Raw genomic sequence first — 16,986 nt, 5'->3', positions numbered from 1 at the left:
CTTTCTTTATATACACGAACAAAATGTTTACTGTCAAAAACGTAAACCGAATTCTAGAACTTTAAGCAGATAGTGATTTTTTGGACAAATTCCAAGTTTCTGATAACCCCACAGAAGAATTGGTGACATAAGCATGACTTTCTTGCTGTCATTTTGTTTTTTAATGGCGTTCGTGATTGTGCTAAGTATGACAACAGAAATTCAAGTCAATACAAAGTATTTAAAATCGCCAATGCCTTTTAAAAATAAATTTTCGCATATCTTGCCATACATTGGTTGTAGACTTGTAAATGTTGATGAAAAAGCGTTTTATAGAAAATGCCGTTGTTTGTCTTACCATAAACGACATGAAAAAATTTTAGTTTTGTCTTGCCATCCTTTTTTTCTTTGCGACACATCAAATGTAAATGATTACATCAAAAGTATATTTTTGCGACGTTACAAATTGTTATTACATACAAAGGTGGCGTTTGCAACATTCAGGGTATGATGCAAAAGGATGCAAAACGTAGCTAGAGAATAGTAACAAATAAATGTAACATTAAGAGACTATTTGGGAGCAATTCTTTTAATTCCCTCATATTAGTTAGACCACATAATGAGTGATAGATAAGTAACAGATAATCTAAATGGCCCTTACTTTTGATCTCCTAATTTAAATAGCATGCCCGTTTTCCATCAAGTTCTTGATTTTCTGGTTCAGAACTACGGTAAATCATCGCCTTATAAACTCTAAGTAAACAGAAACCGGTGGAAAGTAAGATTAAGTGGTCGTGTTTTTAAGGGATGTGAAAATGCACTCCTTTGACACTTCCCATAGAATTTACCCTAAAAAACGTATACCTACAGGTATTAATTAACACTAATTAGCAGGAAATAACATTGAGATTACTTTCTTTCTAATAGAGACGTTTTTGCTTTTTATTTTGGCGCTAGTTAGAGCTAGTTACCGCAAGTTCCAAAGGTTATTTTTTTTATATTTAGCTCTGGTTATCGCCATATATCAACCGGTAATTATTTTAATTGGAAATGCTTTTAGGATATAAACGGTGCAATATTTTTTAAATTCTTATAATACCTATGGTTTATAAAAAAAATTGTGGTAAAAATAAAATGACTCTTTATTAAGCAATTTATATAATTTTGTTATTGTTTTCAAAAGTGCAACAAACAAAAAAAAAGTATTTGTCGCCAAGTAATAATTTAATTCCGAATTTCTGAATAAACATGCTGCTGACACTTACAGACACAGCAAAGTAAGGCGATTTTATTTTTTGATTCAACTTTGCAAGTGAGTAATTTAGTAGCGCTAGTTTTATACTAAGTAGTGTAAATGCTCAAAATTATTTCAGCCCTAGTTATCATTATTTGTTCATTTACTAACTTAATGCTGATTAGCGCCTAGTGGGTACCGTTTGCAACTGTAACGAAATTTGAAACACGCAATGTTTTTCTATCCTAAAATTACTTGAAAGGATTATGATATGAATGACGTTAGAGAAAATTGTAGCATTGAAAAGATTCCTAGGATAATTAAAACCTTAATCACCTATATTGGTATAAGCTGTTGCTATAGTTACCGCCTTATAGTTTCTAACTTAAAAATATTAAAAAATAGAAAAGAGAGACATAAGTAAAGACTGTGCGTGATTAAAGGCTGTAGGATACAGAGAGCTTACAATGGTACTTGCAAAGTATATGTTGATTAGTTTTCTAATGTTGACCAATGCTGCGTTGGATCTCCAGGTAAAATCCTTAAATTTTTGATTTTTTTCTCTGCAATGTTTGATATAACTTTATTTCTAAGGAATAAATGAATTAAAACCTCGCTTAGAAGATGCAAACAGGAAACTTTATCTTTGTTTTACCTGAAGCAAATGTGACTTTGTGCATCGCCAACACACTGTACAGTGGTGAGAGGTGTTCGATTCATAGTCACGGGCACTTGATCTGCAAGCTGACCCACTTCACTGTGTGCAGCAAACAGGTTAACGCTCACGCAGATGCTGAAATAAATGTGTCGACGTAAATTTCAAAAGACCTAATAAAGTTTATGCCTTTCAACTTCTGGAACTTCTAAACGCTTTTAACATAACAGTAGCATAAACTTTAGGAAGTAATATATCTTAGAAGATGCGATGAATGCTAGACATTTGGTGCTGTCTGGAAATTTAACGTCCAATTTGGTGGACGAAAGTCGATTAGATGTTGTAAAGGTTAAGTATTAATAATTAAGCAAACGATATATTGAGCAGATGCGACATCTTTTTGTTATTCTTAAAAGAATGCCATCCAAAAACATTGCTTTTCATTCAACAGTTTCTACACACAAATTATCTTAGTAGCGGATGCAACTAATTTCAACAGCATTTTGTCAAATGTAATTACGTGAAGTTTATTCCGCATTCAATTATAGCATTTAATATGACAATTTGAATCAATGCTATGCTATGTTTTTAATTTGCTAAGTTTTTTGTGATTGCTTTTCTGGTTACTTTTTTGCTTATTTTTTGTTGTCGTTGTCGTTGTTGCTGTCATTGTCGTCGTTGTTCTCGTTTTGTTGTCGTAGTTATAGTCGTTGTTGTCTTAGTGACTGTCGTGGTTATTATCATTGCTTTGTCGTTGTTGTTGAATGCTTATTTATCAGGGATTAAGGTGAAAGTTTTAAATGATGCAAAGAGCAGTTGACGTAGGAAGTTTGATAAACATATATTTTATCTCATTTGTATTAGCGTGTTCCTTTATTCTTTAGGCCATTGACGTCGAGAAAGGTAAGCTCTTTGATCATATTGAAAGTTTATAAGGAACAGTAAAAAGTTAAATATCACTCAGACGTAATTGAAACATACACAATCCCTCACAAAATATTTTATTTCCTCCCAACAAATAATCATTTCTCCAAAGCTCTATCATTTAGACCTTTTTAATATTTTTACGGAGGGCTTTAGCTTACTTGGCTATATACAAACCTTGTTTAAATTGTTGTTAATATCAGCTTTAAATCTCCAGGACCTGTATCAGTACCGGTGCAATTATTCTGTAATTCCATATGCTATAAACCGGCATGTGTGAATAGCGTTTTATCGGAACTACACATCTGTAATCAATGTTTTGTCAGTTATAATGTGGTCTTAAAAGTTTTTTTTCTTCACATCCTAATACAGCACAGTAGCAAATTAAAACTACAATTTCTTTTAATACATTGTAGTAACCAATCCAATTGTTAATTCGTTACTTTGATATTGAATTCAGTATTTAATTTTTAGGTGGCAACAGAACTTGCAACAAACAAGCAATTGAAGAAATACTTAAGAACAACAGTATGTATCTTTATGATTTAAACCTTGAATATTAAAATTAAACAGCTTTTGTTACATTTGACAGCAAATACGTGTTTTCTGCTTGTTGTTTTTTGCTTGGCCGAAATTTAGCCAATTTTTCGCAGCCATTCCAACGCTTTCGAACAAAGAACTACATTTACTTTTCTGGTGATAAATTTTTTATTCGTCTGAAAGGAATTTCTAGTCACAATTTCGCCGTATTTAACAATTATCTGGTCACAAATTTTACAGTGTGTGTGGATCAGATATTGATTAGATAGTTCCAAATCCAGACTTGCTAATTTTTAGTTCTTGTAACCATGTCATTGTTGGTATATGTCATGTCTTCAAAGAAATATCACTATAAACAAACTCAAGATGCCTTTAGTCTTTCCCTATCTCCGAGATTAGAAAATTGAATAGGTGATTTTCGCTTAAGCCCAGCAAATTGGAAAATAGTGTATCCAAATTCGTGTACAAAAATTGTTGCACATTATTTGTTGGTACGCTTGGTCACATGTGTTTTGATTGTGGTCGTTGTACAACTGACGTACGAAAGTTTTCTAAAAGAATGTAATTTTAGACAACGCGTACCTTTTTTTAAAAATTTTATTTTATCATGGCGATATTTTCCACTTCTTTTGAATGGTCAGGCCAATATCGAATAAGCCTTTCTCCACCGGAGAGTTAATTGTTAAAAATGATTATAATTTCGGACGTCTACTAAAATTGGGGTCTTGTTGAAAGGGAGGTATAATGACAAGGGCTAAAATGAATACTAAAAGAAAATGTTTTTTTCAAGACTGCAACTGCAAATTATTCATAAATAAGTCCAAAGCTTTGAGGTGTGCATAATTTCTAGCATTTGATCTTTTGAGTGGTCTATTCATTACACACCGTCATTTGAAAGTGTGAGGATGGAAGGGACGTATATGACGGAGAGTGCACTTATCGATTTGTAGCTCCTTCAAGGCTATTATTTACAAGACAAAATTAATAACAGAGGAAATTAAATGTTAAAATTTTTAAAACATTATTGCATTACTGTACCAAATGGCTGTAAATAGTTATCGGCAAACCGTAATTGTAGAATATATTATTTATGTAAAACAAGTACTATAATGCAGTTAAGCATAGAATCATTTTATTTCGGAGGAAAGGGCTGTTTTGGCAGAAATGGGAGATAAATTGAGTAGGACTGTAGAATCCGGAGAAGTTAAAAATAATTTTTTTTAATTCATATGTCGTCTGTGCTGGAAACACAATAAAGCATAATCATTTAGCGGGGGAAAACCTTTCCTGACAACCTTTTTTATTTCGCGGGAAAAAAACTTTTGCGGTTCACCCAAATTGAAATATTTTGCCGAAAAAAACTATCCTGAATGAGCTTTTTTTTAAAACTTTGGGGGAAACATCTTTTGCGAAAGGGGCCAAAAACGCTAAACCAGGAACGTTTACATTAGCGGAAGTAAAGTCACCTTGAGGTTCCTAAAACAATTTTAACCGCTTGATTTCACGATGGATTATACCAACTGTATAGGTATAAAGGCTTAACACCGAATGTTTTAACTAGAAGAAAATTAAAAACCTAACAGGTAGGGTGTTTTTCCTTGGAGAATTTTTAGAATAGAGCGAATAGTGACCAAATTAAAGCAGACTCTGCAGTCTCAGTCTGTTCTCATGATGTTCACTCTGCCATTTTAACCCTATTCGGTCCGGGGTTTTTCGAACATATTATAACCGGGGGGGGGGGGGGGGATGGATTCCGCCCGCCCGCAATAACTTTTCATAGGCTTGTTTAAATTGAATCAAACTTGACACACTAATTTTTTCCCTAGCATACGGGTTTCATAGAGATTTTTAGGCGTAGTTTCGAGTAATAGTCAATATCAAAGCCTCTGAAAGGGATGACTCAGTAAGTATCATAGCCATGCATCATAGCATTAAGGAGTTATTAAAAAAACGTCCGTGCCTCAGGACCGAATAGGGTTAAAGTACAACTTTCAACCGCCTGTGATAAAAAGACGTTCATGCAAAAATTCTGCCGCAGCAGGATTGGGACATAATTTAGCACTGTTTTGTTATCTCGAAAAGTTAAAAGATTTCACAAATAACTATACTTTTTTCTAATCTAATTTACATTATTTTTTTTCATGTGTTCCTTACATTTTAGCTAAATTGGTAGATGTAGCATCAATACGTGAAGAGTGCTTATCTATATATCAGAAATGCTTTAGGATTCCTTTTTCGATAGACGCTGTGTATGCTAATCGCCGAGTCACGAGACAAACACACCTCCTCGTAACATTGCAAAATGTTAAAACAGGTTAGGATAATCAAATTGTTTAGATGTGATTTGTCACCGTGAAATATGTTAAAGAAATGCTTGTCTAAGTATTTGACTTGGAAAAAAAAAGTGTACTTTTCTGTAACAACAGAGTAGTGTCCTTGGACGGTCACTAAGTATCACAGCAACTGTTCATTGTATTTTTCTCAGAAGTCTCTAGCACCAAATGTCGTGGAAGTCTTTGGAACTAGAACATTTTACTAGAACATTTTACTAGACCATAGGCTGATTTTAATTTTAAAACCAAACAAAACCTTATTCATTTGATCGATAATTTTACGCATACATTGTCGAAAAAAAATTTAGAGTTTACCAGATATATTTTTCTCTCGATTGTAATTTAGGTTGTTGGGGATATTTAGTAAACATATACATCAATGATGCTGAATTATACCTTTCCAAGTACAAATTACAAGAAGAGGTAATTCATTCGTATACTTCGTTGTTAAGTAACGCATAGTTGTTTTGGAACGCTGCATTATACAATTGAATTGGCCTATTTGTGCAATATTTCTTCCATTTGTGTTGGTGGGTGGAAGGGTCATCTTTTTTTCCAAACTGTTTATGTTCCTGCACTCATACCTTTTGTGACTTTTCCAACTTTAACTTAGCTTTAATTTTCTGGAAAAATTATTTGGGAAAATTCACCAAAGTGTTGCCCAAACAACCATTTCTCGATTTGAGTGAAATCTTGCAGGATTATTTTTTGAGAAAAGTACTTACAAGTTTTTATTAAGTTAGTACACAAAATTTTTAGTATATATCGCTACATTATTTTTCGTTTGCAATATTGGTGTCATTAAATGCCAACCATTTATACAAATATTTTACGAATCTCAATTTTAAGCTAATTTTATTCATTTCCGCAAAATTGATGCCATTACTAGAAAAAATGCTTACATCAGCAAATTTTGACCAAGTCGTTACTTAAGACATGGGGAACAGCTGTGATAAGTTTTATGTCTAATGTATAACAACTTTAAAAATTACGGAGGGAAGGCTGAATATCAGCTCCCTCACCCCCCCCCCCCCCCACCCAAGCATTAAAGAGCCCAAAAAAGACCAGCAGGAGTAGTATTGAGAGTTGTGTCATTTTCATAAGAGTGATCAGGGGCAAAAATAGCACTTATTATAAGATAAGGCAACTTTTATTAAAGCTAATCATTTTATAGGACTTTTTTATTTCCTAAAAGGTTATTTTTCAGTTTCCAATATTTTAGTTTTTGTAAGATCGGTTCAGTTTCTCTTGAGGAGAGAGGTACAATCGCTGTTCGCACAATTTTTTGCTAGTAAAATCATTTTGATACTATAATATTATTACTAATACTAGCTCTTTCCCGTGGAAGAATCCACTAATTTCTCATTTAATTCGTGTAACAGATAAAACGTCCATAAAAAGCAATACAGCAGGTGCGAAGCTTACAATTTGCCGTATTATATAAATGACTAAAAATTGAAGGTATCCAACAACTGTGTGTCATTTAAAAAGTAAATCTACTAAAATTACTTGTACTGACCTTCTAAAAATGCAAAAATTATCTGGAAAAAAGTTTACCAAAGCATTTTAAAGGGCATTTCATTCATAAAATCTAAATCAATCACAATGTCACATACAAAAAAAGCTGATCAATGTAAAAAAACTCTTTGTCAATGTATATGTTAAGATCAGCTAAGTTATTACAAATCCTGCGAAATGTTGACACAAAATGTGAAAATAAACAATAAATTGTGCCTTTGGCAGAAATTATTAATTATGTTTAAAGAAATTGATTGCAAGGATAAATTATAATGTAACAAAACTTTTTGTTATATATTGCATATATTACAATATATCTTTAGTAAACCTTAGACAAACTGTTAAAAAAAATTAAAAAAAAGGTGTTTAAACCCAAAGCTAATAAAAATCAGTCCTTTTAGCAACTAGAATGCTGTTTTACGATAAATAAACCTTGCACAAAATTTCAAATCTCACATAGTTCTCTGTCACAAATGTTCACATAGAATATATATATATATATAAGATAACAGAGTATGCAAAAACAAAATTTGTGTCATAATTCATGTTAAAACAACAACAATCAATTTAACAGTTCATTTTATGTCAATTTTTGCACTAAATTTGCAACACAAAATACAAATTCTAAATAATTCCTATGGTTTTCCTCAAAAGTTTAATCAAAATATAAAAGGTGAGAGGTGAACGACAAATTCAAAGTTTGCAGAATTTAATTATTTTTGTATATATATATATGCCTATTGATATATGCCCTCTAAAACAATATTTCAATCCAAAATGTGAAAAAGAAAAACTGTTTGCAACAAAATCAGTTATTTTGATGATATTGCATACGCTTTTTCTCCACAAAAGTGTAAAAAAAGAATGATTGTATAGAAAATACTTCTGATTCAACTAAAATCAGTATTTTTGATATTTTGCATTTTGTACTGTAAATTTCAAAAAACTGCAATTTGGAAGGCATTAAATTTATAAATAGAGGGGGATCAGTCATTTCGGTGTTTTGTGCAGAGTCCTGCACAGTAAGAATTTATACAAAATATAAAAAAAACCTTGCAATATGCAAAATCTAATTCTCCTTCTGTATGTCTTCTGTAATATGTTAAAAGAAGTTCAAGTTATAACGTCTAAAACAACAAAAATAAGTTCTGTCAGTATATGTTATGCCATTGTCTGACAAAATGTTAACCTTAAAGTTTCATACGGCACAGCCTGTAAATTAAAAACAACCAATATCATATATGTTAGTCTATTTCGTACCATCCTGTCCCAAAGAATATACGTATATAAAATGTATAATATTGAGTAGTAAAATTGAACTTTGCAAAATTCCATTTTTTTTAAATACAATATTCTGCAACAATATTTATATAATCCAAAATGTAAAAAAGAAGAAAAAAATATTACAAAGAGTATATATAAAACCGAAATCAACAAAGTAGCCCTTTTGGTGTATTGAATATGGCCATATGCACTAAAGTTTATGTAAAAAACAGTTGTGTTTAATTATTCTAAATCGACAACATCAGCCTTTTCCCACAAACTATATATTACATGAAAATATCAAAACCATAAATTAGAAGAAATTAAATTTACGCATCTTAAAAATAAGTAATTTCTGTACTTTATTCTTAGAACTTTTTGCAGGAAAAGAACTTCGCAAACCAAAAATAGAACCAGGAAAATGTTTAAAAATTGCAGGGTTAATAACATTTTATGAACTTTGTGGCAATTTTACGCTTTGTATATATTGTCAGTTGAATTTCTCATTTGAATATAAAAACAGAAATTGCTTACAAGTTGCAAAGTCAAATTCTACAAAAATTAGTTCTTTCGCTATATTGCATGATCCTAACACATAATATTTCAAACATCACACAACAGCTTGTATATATTATATACATTATGTATATAAATGAAAGGTTACACCAGCCTTTCATGTACATTTTTTACATTTAGGGTAAAAAATGTAAAAGCTACGTAAAGTTTCCCCATGATGTCAAAAACCTCTGTCAAATAAGAATTATATAAAAAAAACAAGTTTTTTCAAAAATCTCTACACTTAAGGTACCAGAATTACCACATGTTAAATAAAAATCGTTTCGTCATATTACATGTAACCGATGTATATAAGTTTAGTTACACAAAATGTTAAAAAAAAACATTTGCTTACACAAAATGTGAAAAATACATTATTTGCTTAAAAACAGTCCTTAAACTCTTCTTAAATATTATGTAAAACTTTTTTAAAAGTTATTGTGGCTTGTTAATTTAAGCTTAAAATGTCAAGTGAAATAAGCCAAATTCTTAGCAAAGACCACTAAGATAACTACGGTAGCTAGCTTACATGTAAAAAGCAACATAAAACTCACAAGTTAGCTAGGTACTTTGAGTCTTAAGTTTGAAGCTAACATAAGCTAGCTACAGCAGCTAATAGCTGGTCAGTTGAATATAACTGGAGACTTAGCGAGGAATAAAGAACATATTTTTAACATCCGAGCTAGCTAGCTATTAAATTGTTGTTGCTGTGGTTGGCTTTATGATGCTAGCTAACAAACATGTCTCACATCAATAATATCATTAAAACTAAAAAAAACATAAACAAACCTTTGAAACCTTGCTGTACTTCATTACATACCATGCCCTTTTTCAAATGTTTTTGTAAATTTATTTTGAAAATCCACTTAGCCAGAAGGAAGATGGAAAATTACGTTGTTTTACAATTTCCGCTGACGTCAGCAGAGCAGATACAGAATAAATAAATTGAGAAACTTATTTTCATGTTTTCTTCGTTGTGTAGAGCTTACACTGCTGATCAAGAAAATGTATATGATCGCGGGTTTTGATGAGCAGTTAATGAAATATAAGGGTTTAAAATTTTGCTGACCCGTCAAAACAGAATTTTTTTTTTTAGAAATTTGTATACCTATTGCCTTCATCGTGTAGATCTTAAAACGTTGATGAAGAAAATGTATAGGATCATGTACTTTTGACAAACGGTTGCATAGATATTACCGTTTTAAGGTTTTTTGATGACGTCATCAGCCCGTCCATTCCGAAACGGATTTGGGGACCTAGGTTTGGGAAACTTACCCAAATTGGTCCCAGGCGGTCCCTAGTTACACACGTTGTGAAAAATCATTGACGTCACCACCTCGTTTCCAAGTTATTTGGCCTCAAAATTTAAGTGCACTGTACTGGCTTCATTAATTTAATATAAGATATTGACGTTAAAAGATATTGACAAAAAAACTCGAAAAACTCGCGCATTTGGGTGGTAAAAAATATGGCATTTGCAAAAGTCACAAACAGAAAGACATATAGAAGCTTAGTATTTTATAGAGATTCACTTAACGAATTGTTTGATTCATATTTTCTAGATTATGGGACGTTATTTGATAGCTGATCATAAATTAGTTTACGATGTACCATACGTCATAAATGTCACACAAATTCCATCTGGCCAAACGCAAACTCTTATCATACAGAAAACCCCATGTAAGTATTTCATATCAGCATCAGATATTTATTTTTATTTAAAATGTCGCTTGCTTTTATAGAATTGTGCATTTTAATGTTTTCCATCAAGATTAAAGTTTTGTTTCGTGCAATAAAGCAACAAGCAGTATAAAGAAGTCTCCTTTTGGCCTTTTAGATAATATAGACAAGGTTGAAATAATAAAACAACATGCTATGTAGCGGGTAATTCTGGCCCATTCTTTGAACTTCAAGGTTTACCTGTTAAAGGTACAGCAAAATTATTCATCCAAGAACTGTAGACCTTATATTCGAAGTGTCGACATTCCAAATGTTTCTTATTATATAGGCAAGTAATTCTTTTTTTTTTCTTCTCAAAAACACAATTTACTTGCACGTTATATAAGTAGACTAGTTGCATTACAATACCCAACATGCGACATGCACGTGGCACACTCATAAGTAATATGCAGATTTTTCAATCACAAATCACAAATCATTAATAAATGCGCAAAAGATCCGTTTTACATTTGATTCTTTTTTATCTAGAAAAGAATGATTGTGCCCGTCGTACAAATAATTATAACTTCGTAATTTCGATTTTGTACTTTTTTTACTTGTAGCAAAATGCGAGATTGCTGCCGTAACATTCAGCAGAACTAGTAAGTCCTATAACAGTAAATCATGATTGCTCTACAGAATATTCTTCTTTATGTCTACAATTTGTGGTCAAAACAAGTCGAAGAAAGGTTGCATTATAAAGTTCATCTTTATGCGTAGTTGTATATATTATTCTTATTTGAGTCGACTCTTTTTTGTAGCTATGTGACATGTTCTTTGAATTATCGTGCATATTAAATCTTTGTTAATGCATTGTCGGTAAACATTATTCTAGATGCAGAAAAGGCATTTTCCAATTGTCTCAAGCCTCCAGGTAATATTTTGATAAAACTTAAAATTAAAAAAACTTTGATAGGTATTACTTCGGGAATCAACCTACATTAATTAGCTGAACGAGTTTTTTTTAACCTTCTGAATATCATTACCAGATTTATTTATTTCAGAACCTGTTAAAAGCTATGTCAATTTCAATATTTAAACTTTTTTTTGCTGCATCAAACGGATTGCTTTGATTTTTCCGGTTTGTTTCGATTTAAATCATTTTGTGATTGCCGTGCAATGAGTCATTGATAATAATCTTGATTTTAATTCTAGGTTTCTCCGAAATAAAAAATAGCATGTCAAAAGTATGCAAGCATTTTTCAAATGACATCATTAAAGTTACTCGATACTTAAACCAATCTAAATTGACACAAAATCATTGTAGACTTGTGCCGTTCAATTTTTCTGCTGAAGGAAAGTTGACAAAGAAATCACAAATCAAAACACACATCATCGTTGTTTCCATAGGAGGCTTATTGATAATCTTAATTCTGGTTGTCTTTAACATAGTTAGGAAGATAAAACAGAATTTCATCGGTTCACACAAATGGTCCCGAGAATCACGAAAAAAAGATTTTGGCTTTAAGGAAGAAGAAAAGCATGGTAATAGTTAATAACTTAATTATAGTTAATGAATTTCAGGCCAAATAGCTTAGGGAAGGATGAAAATAACTTACGCCCCTGTATAGTTAAATAGGAACCACGTATGTCTAAAATTAGGCTAATTTCCTAAAGCTGGGTCAACCCACCTGTTCCGAAACAAGCTAAGTAAATTTCTCACAAATATTTTTCACATGTATATGGGTCATTGCTGACGTCAGAATCGATAGATTTTTCCATCGTTCTTGTACAAGGATCGGTCCACAATCTCATATTCATTTAGTCTAATTTTCATACTTTTATTATAGACACAATTACAAGGGTAATGATCTTAAATCGTCCTGGATGCGAGCTTCTGGACACCTTAATGAGAGATTTGGCGTTAGTTTTGAAAGCCTATGGTATAGATGTAAAATTGTCACTGCTGGAACAAAGTCAAATAGATGCTGAAGGAGGAATATCGTCGTACATACAAAGAAATATCGACTCATGCGATTATGTTCTAATACTCTTTACGGAACACAACAAAGGTAAAGATGATACATTTCTTCCTTTCTTTTGTAACAAATTTTGCTTCGTAACCTTTTGCGTACTATCCATAAAAATTGTTCAGAACGTTCACACTATAATATTATCTATCGAACACTTGTTATCCCCTCCCTCGGTTGGAAAGGAATATAGCGACATTCGAAAATTCTTTTTTAAACTGATTATTTGATTATAATATAACTAGTCGTTAGCCTGTGGGAGAATCCACCTCAGAGTTTCGCCAATCGTACATATTTCCTGCAGAAAAAAATTGTGTATTTTTGGATGCCTGGTAGCACGAAGTCATTGAAATACGTTAAACGCTAATTTGAACACTTATTGTTGGTAAACTCTTTCACAAATCCAGACTGAGCGCTTAGTACAGGTATATTTTACATTGCAAATCTGTTTAATAATTAAACAAAAGCGTTCCTGCAACATCATTTAAATAGATAATTTAACGCTGTCCTAGATCTGTCACCAGACATTCTCTTTATTTTGCGGAATAAGTTCTTTCTAGAATCAAACTTCGGTTTAAATAAAAACAAAGAATTTCACCTGGCATTACTGTAGGTCTCTCCAGGGTTTAGATTGGGTTGTTTGTAGTAAAGAAATGGTTTGATTGGTATTGATTAAGTTAAGTTACTTAATTTAACCTAAAAAAGAAATATATACAAGTTTTAGCTTTGAAAAATTTGACCAAAAATGTTTAAATATAAGTATATTAGATAATATTCTTACCAGATTGCCAAGTACCAAACTGGATGAAATTGCCAAAGTAAATTATTATTCGATAATTGATGTTGAAACGCTTAGATTGATTTTGTGTGTTACTCAGTTTTATTATATAATGTAATTACATAAATAATAGATGAACGAAAATAGTTTTAACTGAAATCCCTAATGACATTAAAAATTAATAATAGACAATTTAATAATACACAGGGGAAGATGCAACATAATAATACAGGTAGGACTTATATTATGAGACAAATAAAACATAGAAGACCGAACAAGTGTGAAAACAGAATGAATACACAATACATGACAAAAAATAGTAACATTACACATAAAATGATACATTTTAATGAATGACTTAACCATCGAATGTATGATATCAAGTTATTAACACAAGCTTCATCCAATTCAGCTAAAACACTTTTAATTTTGCGAATAAGCTTAAATAAAATTTCCGAAACTAATAATTAAAAGCATAATTTAACGAGTCGACAGGTCGCAGTTTTTCGCCTCTCATTGTATCAATAAATTTCAGACTTTCAGCAAGTTTAGAACACGGTTTGTGGTGCAACTAGATAACCTTCCGCAGCCAAACTACCTGCTTTTGTCTATTAGTGCCAACTCAGCTAAAGTAACCCAAACTTCAATGCCCCCTTAGTGATAACCAGATTGTTCAGTAAAACACAAAAACATTTATGTCAGCTAAAGATAAAACCACTTAATAATATACTGAATGAATCGTAGCTAATAAAATAGCATTAACACTGCTAATCTACGTTCGTGGCGAAAATCTTAAAATTCTTTTCTTTAAGATTTGTAAATGGCTAACATGTCAAATATTAAAGAAATAAAAAAAAACTTCCAGAAGGCAAAAAAATAAAAACACAAATAGGCCTCCGAACCTCAACACCACAACATTTAAAACGACTATCATAAATAGCTTGGATCATTTCATGTTGCTTATTAATTATCCGTAAAAGTCGGACTTCGTGATTGATTTACTACGTGTGCGCAATGAGAACAAAGACGGCAATAATATATCGGATTTGTTATTCCGTGCAAACATAAACATTCTGCGTGTCCATCGCACAGCTTTTTTCTTTCCTAACGAGCAGGTACTTTTAATACCGACATAACATTCCATTTCTTACCATTTAGAACACACTTCATCAAAGCACAGACCATACGAATTCGCTTTGAAACTCATAACTGCAATGGCATATCATCAAAACAGCAGTTTTCAATTTATTCCTTTATACCTTACCAGTTACGACAAAGCAATAACCCTTATACCCTCTTTTCTATTGGCAACACAAGATGCCGGATACAGGATACCTAAGAACATAATGAGTTTAGTTACACGACTTTCAGGCGGAAAGAAACCAATTAAATCAAAAGAGATGCTACCCAAATTAAATTTCTTTTTAAACAGAATGAGAGCAACATGTAAAAAAGTGGAGTCCAAAAAACATAAAGAATGTAGCGAAGGAGATTGTGATAAGGTAATTTTGTGCTACACTTTAAAAGGATTCTAACAATGGGCGAGGTTTATAGGTTGCTTTAACATTGCCATTAATTTATAATTCATTTATCCAATCTTTTAATTTTCAGGGAGCACTGTACGACAGTGTGAGCAATTTATCGTCAGTATTCGCTTCCACTGCACCTTCGAAATGGCCATCATTTCACTCAATTGCTAATTACGCAGAAGATGGAGTTTTTCTACAACATGAAGTCTTTTCGAAAAGCAACCTTGAACCAATACCAGTATAATGGTAATGATGATTCAATGTGAAACCAAGAGTAAGCAGGAAATCATAAATAATAATTTGTTGCCTGGTTGTTATTACCCTTGTGATATGACACATAAATTTTGTAATATGTACATAAGTTCTGTGATATGGCCCTTGTTTATTTGAGGGCTATCTTTAGCATGTATAAATATTTTTGAAAAAACTAATGTAGATTATTTGTAAGCTAGATTTTAAAACGTATTTTTTCCGTCTTATTTTCTTAAAAAGCTTAAGGAAGAGGAGGATTGCGCAGGGTCTATATCTATAAAAGGAGTTTGATAAATTGTCGAATTGTCAAATTACGCGTACGCTAACTAAAAACTACAGCGAAAAATGCAACCAAGTAAAAGCGAGACCTGGGAGCAGAATATCCAAAGCTCAGTAAAACAATTTGTATTTATGTGGATAGGGTGTAGCTGCAGCGTATTCGGCTAATAATCGTTATAGGTTCTATGTTCTACTTTGACACACTTTTTATAGTTTTATCAGCATATTTGGAGCCATAACGATTAGATCAGTGACCTGGCTTATAACGCCAGTTTAAGCGGATAAGTACATGTTTTTGTGAAACTTGCAAAATCGATGCGTCTGAATGCTGCCATACGTTTTAGCTACAACGCTTTTTTAGCCATTTTTTAAATTTGGCAAAAAGCAAGTCGATGGTGAACGCAAGGACTCCTTTTGCACATGTGTTGGTTAGGTCAGCAGCGTTTAAATTGCGCTGGTCTGCCTTGCGAAATAATTCAAAAGAAACCTAAAATTTGAGAAAAAAGGCCACGACTGGAGCAACAAGCAACACATTTAGAGAGTTAGGTTTTAACCAAATGATTTAAGATCCTAAGTAAATCACTGTACCTACTACAGAAACGTCTTACATGATTACTTTTAGGGACAAACTTCGAAATTTGCCGCCTTGTCTAAATATATTTTGCGAATGGTTGTAGCCAAAGCTGTAACTGTGATAAAATTCGAATTTATGCAGAAAAGTTGACTAGGACAAAATGCATTATACAAAACTTAACAAAAAACTTCAGCTAGACATAGCTGGCTAGTTTCTGCATCCTTACCTCGTTCGTAGCTAAAACCTTAAAATTGTTTTTTTTTTTTTAAGATTTATTCATGAGAAAAAAATGTAGTAATACATCTATCTGCAAGGCTTTTTAAGGGTTGTGAAGAACTAATCTTTCGGGTATAACCCCCCTCTCCCCTACACCTCCCTCTAAAAGTGATGAAGCATGCCATAAAACTTGGCAGAACTATTCGTGAGCACTTCGGATGAGTTAGACAAAGAAAAATTTAATGACGTCATTGCAGTCGAAAATAAAGTCATCATGTATTAGCAAACCCGAAAAAAAGCCGAAATAATACAACGTATACTTTGGAATAAGAAACACTGTTTGAAATGTTTTGAACGTATCAAATTAGTTGATAAAAGCATAAAAAAGAAAAAAATATGACTAATCATGTCATGAAAAAAGGCCAGTTTTTTATCGATTAGCTATAAGCCGAGGAATTATCATAGGAACAGACGTGATGTCACAATCAAAAATTTTCAATTTTTCCGAAGTTGACTGAAAATGATAAAAATTACCAAACTATAACCCCTAAAACTGTATGCTTTGGTAGCTCCCTGTCCGAATAGGGTTTAAGTACTCATACTAGGAAACGTTTAAAAGACATTATTTAAAAATCTACATTTGATTTAAAATTAAGGAAAGTGAATGA

The 16,986-nt window shown here is 32.1% G+C and overlaps 1 protein-coding gene across 2 annotated transcripts; it reads left to right on the top strand.

Annotated features, from left to right (window-relative positions):
* Nucleotides 1-1,607: 1,607 nt before the first annotated feature.
* On the top strand, nucleotides 1,608-15,456 carry LOC130638053 (uncharacterized). 2 transcript variants are annotated; one of them, XM_057446973.1, is made up of 12 exons: nucleotides 1,608-1,746; nucleotides 2,753-2,771; nucleotides 3,267-3,320; nucleotides 5,494-5,646; nucleotides 6,012-6,088; nucleotides 10,564-10,681; nucleotides 11,284-11,322; nucleotides 11,556-11,594; nucleotides 12,113-12,205; nucleotides 12,511-12,732; nucleotides 14,627-14,970; nucleotides 15,080-15,456. In XM_057446973.1, the coding sequence occupies exons 1-12, from the start codon at nucleotides 1,681-1,683 to the stop codon at nucleotides 15,239-15,241; spliced, it is 1,386 nt and encodes a 461-aa protein (XP_057302956.1). In that variant the 5' UTR covers nucleotides 1,608-1,680; the 3' UTR covers nucleotides 15,242-15,456. The 2 variants fall into 2 exon arrangements, with proteins under 2 accessions (XP_057302956.1, XP_057302955.1); XM_057446972.1 differs by having other exon boundaries at nucleotides 11,876-12,205.
* Nucleotides 15,457-16,986: the final 1,530 nt, after the last annotated feature.

This window comes from Hydractinia symbiolongicarpus, chromosome 1, assembly GCF_029227915.1.
Source record: "Hydractinia symbiolongicarpus strain clone_291-10 chromosome 1, HSymV2.1, whole genome shotgun sequence".
NCBI classification, from domain to species: domain Eukaryota; kingdom Metazoa; phylum Cnidaria; class Hydrozoa; order Anthoathecata; family Hydractiniidae; genus Hydractinia; species Hydractinia symbiolongicarpus.
The sequence above is the reverse complement of the archived record's forward strand: the minus strand, read 5'-3'. Positions and strand labels throughout refer to the sequence as shown.

Excerpts from the sequence above, each read along its gene's own strand:
- LOC130638053 (XM_057446972.1), top strand. The coding sequence starts at position 1,681 with ATGGTACTTGCAAAGTATATGTTGATTAGTTTTCTAATGTTGACCAAT. Across the intron at positions 3,321-5,493 it reads AGAAATACTTAAGAACAACA|CTAAATTGGTAGATGTAGCA; the intron begins GTATGTATCTTT and ends CTTACATTTTAG. Across the intron at positions 10,682-11,283 it reads TATCATACAGAAAACCCCAT|CAAAATGCGAGATTGCTGCC; the intron begins GTAAGTATTTCA and ends TTTTACTTGTAG.